The sequence below is a fragment of the Globicephala melas genome, chromosome X (assembly GCF_963455315.2).
Source record: "Globicephala melas chromosome X, mGloMel1.2, whole genome shotgun sequence".
In the NCBI taxonomy this organism is placed as follows: domain Eukaryota; kingdom Metazoa; phylum Chordata; class Mammalia; order Artiodactyla; family Delphinidae; genus Globicephala; species Globicephala melas.
In genome coordinates this window covers 23,579,746-23,586,806 of record NC_083335.1, presented here as the reverse complement: position 1 = coordinate 23,586,806, position 7,061 = coordinate 23,579,746, and the positions used below count along the sequence as shown (strand labels likewise).

At 39.1% G+C, this 7,061-nt stretch overlaps 1 protein-coding gene across 1 annotated transcript; it reads left to right on the top strand.

Moving 5' to 3' along the window:
* Positions 1 to 745: 745 nt before the first annotated feature.
* Positions 746 to 6,602, top strand: LOC132594443 (inositol polyphosphate 5-phosphatase OCRL-like). Its single transcript, XM_060291997.1, has 6 exons — positions 746 to 782; positions 1,521 to 1,631; positions 4,155 to 4,217; positions 4,918 to 5,038; positions 5,134 to 5,295; positions 6,497 to 6,602. Exons 1-6 carry the CDS (start codon positions 746 to 748, stop codon positions 6,600 to 6,602), a joined length of 600 nt encoding a protein of 199 aa, XP_060147980.1.
* Positions 6,603 to 7,061: the final 459 nt, after the last annotated feature.

The window sequence follows — 7,061 nt, the reverse complement described above, 5'->3', positions numbered from 1 at the left end:
AAATATATCTTTCAAGGATTGTGGGACAGAGAGAATATGTGTTCTTGTTCTAAGTCTGTATCAGGTAGGAACTGCTCTTTTTAAATTTTTTTCTACTTTTAATATAAATTATCTGAGAAAGAGAGGACTACTTGTGCCCTGAAGGAGGTTTTCCCATCGTATCTTCAAGGCTGCTCTAATTGACAGTCCTTATTCATGCCCCCTCTTTTTTTCTCCACCTTACAGAGGCACCCCCGTTAATTTTCTTATTGCTGGTCCTCTTGGGTGCCTTCTTTTTCATTTTTTCCTCTATGTTTATCTCTTTTATTCTGATCACTAAATATCTGTGAATACAGAAACTTAAAGAAATGCAAAGAAAGAGAGAGTCAAAGGTTCAGAAGTGGATTTCTACCATAAGAAACTAGGATTTTCATTTTATTTTCTCACCTCTTTGTTATTTACAAGTGTGAAAGAGTCCAGTTTGGGAGTCATTAAATGCCTTCTGTCTGTGAAGTCTGATGTCATTGTTATCAATAAAGTGACCGACGACCCGGTTTGCCTGGGACTTTCCCGGTCTTAGCTTTGGAAGTCTTGAGTCCTGAGAAGCCCCTCTGTCCCAAACAACCCTGGGAGACCATTGAGAGTGTTGTGTTGGATAACCGGTATGTGCAGCCTGCCTCTTGCCCTGAAGGAGCTTATCGTTTCCAGGGCCATGAGAAAGCAATAAATGTAATAAATCAGTTAAAATAAGAATGTAAACAAGGACATGGGTTTCCTGGGTCACCATATCGAGACAGTTGATGGTAAATAGAGGGCATTAGAAAAGGGGAGACAGTATGTTATATACATAAGAAACTAAAGTCCCAGATAACTTTGCTTCTAATTATACTGTTTTCCAACTGACTGTACTTGAACCAGACCACTCCTGGACATGGGTCATTATATTGTTTTTGTGAGTTTATTCAAGACATACATTTTTCACTTGAGGTAAATGAGGTATACATGCTTCTTTTCAGAATAATTCAAACCAATCCCATTATGCTTTTCTTTTTAATTAGCTTATAAATTCAATTGCCTGGGTACAGTCTGTACCTAGGAACAAAACATCATATTTCCTTTTTTCCCTTCACACTTCAGAGACTCTTACTATATGATTTGGATTTGAAGTGGTAGGAATTTCCAGCTAGGAGATGGGAGGAGGGTGGTTGAGGAATTGATCTTCTGCTAGATTTTGGAGGTTCCTACAGTGACATTTGAGCAATATATCAGAAAGTAGGAAACTGTGATTTCAGTACATACCATATCACTATATTGGGCTGCTCACTTACACAGTTTATCAGCCTTCACTAGATTTTCCTCTGTGCATCACCCCCAGCACCACCACCACACCCAGTCCCTTGATCTTATAGGCATGCTTCACACGTTAGAGGTCTGGAATATTTGCAATCTGGACCTTCTCCTATTAAATTGGTAAGTTGAAAATATCCCAAGAAAACATTATTTTCCGTAGCTATATGTACATGGATTTCCATTCTTTTTAGGTGGCTGCAAAATTCGGATTCAGGGGGACTGGACCAGAGAGCGCCGCTTTGAAATCCCTGATGAGGAACGCTGTCTGAAGTTCCTCTCAGAGGTCCTTGCTGCTCAGGAAGGTAACTCAAGCCTCAGCAGTTTTCTTTCTACTACTTGCATGGGACATGCTGTACAGAGGCAAGTGGCCATTAGCAAAGTACCTCACCCCTAGAGCCTTGATAGGCGATTTTTTTTTTTCTTCAGGAATGGCCCCAGGGATAGGTTAGGGAATAAGTCTATTCAGCTTTAAGGACACTGAGTCAATTTCCAGAATCTTCAGTTTCATTCCTTGGACAGCTTACTGCAGACTGTAATCCTCCTCTGGTCCCAGATGATCCCAGAGCTGCCCTCATTTTCTTAGTCTCTTCCTTTGTATTCAAGAATGGCGCTGGCCCCTGCACTTGAGTGCTGAGTGAATGGCCTTTGGTTATGGTATATTCCATTCAATGGAATAGTCATTCCATTCTGACTATAACCCTTATCTCTCCAGCGCAGTCACAACTTCTTTTTTTTTTTTTTTCATTTTAACATCTTTATTGGAGTATAATTACTTTACAATGGTATGTTAGTTTCAGCTTCACAACAAAATGAATCAGTTATATATATACATATGTTCCCATATCTCTTCCCGCTTGCGTCTCCCTCCCTCCCACCATCCCTATCCCACCCCTCCAGGCGGTCACAAAGCACCGAGCTGATCTCCCTGTGCTATGCGGCTGCTTCCCACTAGCTATCTACCTTACGTTTGGTAGTGTATATATGTCCATGCCTCTCTCTCGCTTTGTCACCGTTTACCCTTCCCCCTCCCCATAGCCTCAAGTCCATTCTCTAGTAGTAAGTCTGTGTCTTTATTCCTGTTTCACCCCTAGGTTTTTCATGACATTTTTTTCTTAAATTCCATATATATGTGTTAGCATACGGTATTTGTCTCTCTCTTTCTGACTTACTTCACTCTGTATGACAGACTCTAGGTCTATCCACCTCATTACAAATAGCTCACTTTCGTTTCTTTTTATGGCTGAGTAATATTCCATTGTATATATGTGCCACATCTTCTTTATCCATTCATCCGATGATGGACACTTAGGTTGTTTCCATCTCTGGGCTATTGTAAATAGAGCTGCAATGAACATTTTGGTACATGACTCTTTTTGAATTATGGTTTTCTCAGGGTATATGCCCAGTAGTGGGATTGCTGGGTCATATGGTAGTTCTATTTGTAGTTTTTTAAGGAACCTCCATACTGTTCTCCACAGTGGCTGTATCAATTTACATTCCCACCAACAGTGTAAGAGGGTTCCCTTTTCTCCACACCCTCTCCAGCATTTATTGTTTCTAGATTTTTTGATGATGGCCATTCTGACTGGTGTGAGATGATATCTCATTGTAGTTTTGATTTACATTTCTCTAATGATTAGTGATGTTGAGCATTCTTTCATGTGTTTGTTGGCACTCTGTATATCTTCTTTGGAGAAATGTCTATTTAGGTCTTTTGCCCATTTTTGGATTGGGTTGTTTGTTTTTTTGTTATTAAGCTGCATGAGCTGCTTATAAATTTTGGAGATTAATCCTTTGTCAGTTGCTTCATTTGCAAATATTTTCTCCCATTCTGAGGGTTGTCTTTTGGTCTTCTTTATGGTTTCCTTTGCTGTGCAAAAGCTTTGAAGTTTCATGAGGTCCCATTTGTTTATTTTTGTTTTTATTTCCATTTCCCTAGGAGGTGGGTCAAAAAGGACCTTGCTGTGATTTATGTCATAGAGTGTTCTGCCTATGTTTTCCTCTGAGAGTTTGATAGTTTCTGGCCTTACATTTAGGTCTTTAATCCATTTTGAGCTTATTTTTGTGTATGGTGTTAGGAAGTGATCTAATCTCATACTTTTACATGTAGCTGCCCAGTTTTCCCAGCACCACTTATTGAAGAGGCTGTCTTTTCTCCATTGTTTATTCTTGCCTCCTTTATTAAAAATAAGGTGACCATATGAGCGTGGGTTTATCTCTGGGCTTTCTATCCTGTTCCATTGATCTATCTTTCTGTTTTAGTGCCAGTACCATACTGTCTTGATTACTGTAGCTTTGTAGTATAGTCTGAAGTCAGGAAGCCTGATTCCTCCAGCTCCGTTTTTCGTTCTCAAGATTGCTTTGGCTATTCGGGGTCTTTTGTGTTTCCATATAAATTGTGAAATTTTTTGTTCTAGTTCTGTGAAAAATGCCAGTGGTAGTTTGATAGGGATTGCATTGAATCTGTAGATTGCTTTGGGTAGTAGAGTCATTTTCACAGTGTTGATTCTTCCAATCCAAGAACATGGTATATCTCTCCATCTATTTGTATCATCTTTAATTTCTTTCATCAGTGTCTTATAATTTTCTACATACAGGTCTTTTGTTTCCTTAGGTAGGTTTATTCCTAGATATTTTATTCTTTTTGTTGCAATGGTAAATGGGAGTGTTTTCTTGATTTCACTTTCAGATTTTTCATCCTTAGTGTATAGGAATGCCAGAGATTTCTGTGCAGTAATTTTGTATCCTGCTACTTTACCAAATTCATTGATTAGCTCTAATAGTTTTCTGGTAGCATCTTTAGGATTCTCTACTTCTTGTTCCAGAGCAAAAGGACTCATCCAGCTGGTACCAGAAATTAGACACTGAGGACAACTCTGTTTTTTCAGGTACTGAAAAGATTCTTTTTTTCCCTGGTTGCTATGATTATTGCAGAGTCAATAGATTTTATCTGGGCAGATAAGATAATGTGGATTAATGTCAGTGTCAGATACCTTCTCCTATGGAGTGGTTTTATCAAGTCCGTACCCACTGACTCACGTTCACTCCTGATCCTTTCTGTGGCACATTAGCTCTTTCAGTGCCAGCTTAGCAGAGGGGTAGAAAGTGCAGGCTCTGGAGCCAGACTACCTGGGTTTGAATCCCCGTTCTCTGACTTACTAGTTATATGACCTTGGTCCAAATACTTTGACAACTCTGAGCTTCTGTTTCTTTTTCTGTAACATAGGAAGATTTTTAATAGCACCTACCTCATGAGGTCTTTGTGACAATTAAGTGAGATAATGATATAGCTCCTTACTATCAACCAGGCATTGTGCTAAAAGTCTTCTATAAAGACTAGCTCTTATTATTCACGTTCCAAGTTAACGTAACTTACTGTCATTCTAGTTAATATGTCAGTGCTTCAGGGACAGATGTGCTTCTTCCCCCAATCTACGTTATCACTACTTTTATACCTTTCTGTTTGGTAATGCCACTGAGCAAATAGTGATCAAACCAAAACCGCTGATCAAAGCAAAGTCCTATCAATCCTGGGTAAGTTGGATGTTATCTTTTCCCCCCTTCCACTCTGGGTTCTGTGTCCTTCAGGGCTTCTTGGATTTGAGGATAATTTTTCATCTTTGAATTTGGACAAGAGAATAAATTTGCAGAATCAGCCTACAGGGGTTCATCGGGAACTGCCACCCCCACCGTCTTCAGTGAATAGAATGTAAGTCCTATGTTGAAACAGATTTCCCACGTGTGAGACACACATGGGAATTGTTTAAGGCAATTTCACTTTTGAATTCCTCATTTATTTGCTAGGCTTCCACGTGAAAAGGAAGCTTCTAACAAGGAACAGCCCAAGGTGACCAATACCATGTGGAAGCTCTTTGTACCAAACACCCAGTCTGGGCAGCGGGAGGGTCTCATCAAACACATCCTGGCAAAGCGAGAGAAAGAATATGTCAACATTCAGACTTTCAGGTTAGTCTCTCTTCTACTTACTGAGGCTAAACGTTAGTACATATAGGAAAAAATGGTCTTTGGGTATTTAAGGTATTAGTTTAATTAGCTTAATTCAGAATAAAAGCATAAAGAAGAGAATGGTGAGCTGATTCAAGCCCCTGTCTTTATGCTGGTCAATAACGTACATATCCAAAATAATGCAAGTGCTACAATTTCCCTTGGATTTTCTAATTACTAATGATACCACCTCTACTAACCTTTCTATCCACTCTTAGAGAACCAAGTCAAGCTCACAAGTACTAGAGAATTGTCTCCTAGTACATTCCATAAGCAAGTGTGTTTATCTATCTGACCTGCTGAATTTCTTCTTGCCAATATTGGAAAATTAAGTCCGCCATTACCACTAGACTTTAATTTACCTACTTTGGGAAGTTAACTGAAGGAAGTTTCACCCAAGCATCTTGATTGGGAGGTCTATCTTCGATTCTTTCCTCTATTATATTTTTCATTTCATCTTGGTGATATCCTCTTTTCTGGACTCACTACGTGTGGTGTGTGTCGTGTATCCCGATGTTCAAAGCAGCAACGCTTTTCTTTGTTATTTTCGAACAGCATGTACCCTTTTAGTCCAAGATTCCAGTCCCATCTGCTATCCCATTATGCCTCATTTATTCTAATTCAGTCATGACTATATCCCTATGCTGAAACCTCCAGATCTTCAGATTTCCCGTGATGCTTATATTTGTATGTAAACAGTTAAAACAGTCATGAGTTTTCCCTTCTGCTTTCCCCCTTAATACTATATCTGTCTCAACAGAATTTCCTACACAGATGTCCTTGTAATCCTTCGGGAAGTGAGTTTTTGGATTTAACTACAACTCCTTATGGAATAGTTATCCATGTTAGACATCCTTATAGCATGAAGATACCTCTTTCCCATCCACAAGCTCTCCCTTCAGATATGAGTTTGGATGGAATGTAATAGAAAGGAAATGTGGTAGAGCAATTAAACTTCTGTTTTTTAAATAGAGACTTGGTTCCTTTCTGTAGGTTTACCTGATGTAAACTTTGGAGAGAATAAGCCCACTGCCTTTGTCTTCTACAGGCAAGAGGGTTTTGTGTGTGTGTGTGGCAAAACAGTTTGAGAAATTATGTTGCTTATTGTGACCATCCACACTTGACCTTTGTTTTTAAATTATGTTTTGGAATCATGTATTAGGTTCTTTGTTGGAACATGGAACGTGAATGGCCAGTCTCCAGACAGTGGGCTAGAACCTTGGCTGAACTGTGATCCGAATCCTCCCGATATCTACTGCATTGGGTAAAATGGCGTCTGGAAGTTCATTTTGGCTGTATGTTTGGTGTTAGTTTATGTGACATTTTGCTTTTTTCCCCCCCACCATTTGTAAAAACCTACTGTAGACTATATGTGAGAGTTAACTTGTGGGTCAAATTTGTGAGATCATAAAGGAACAGATACCTGAATTGGTGTAAGGAAGCATCTAATCCTCTCAAAACCCATAGAAAACTATATACTTCATAGAAACTGAGATTTGAGGTTAATTCTAACAGTGACTATTTCTAGGATATATAAGCAAAGCTCTACTGTTATCCCTTATGGAGGTTTTTTTGTTTGTGTTTTGCATAGCCTGTGCATATACCTGTGGCGGGGAGTCTTTTGAAAAGAAAACTACTTGTCCTTACTGATCACCTGAGTCAATAGAGCAGTTCTCTAAAATTTATCTTTTCCGCATTGTTTCATCTAATGTCTCAGAAAATGGGAC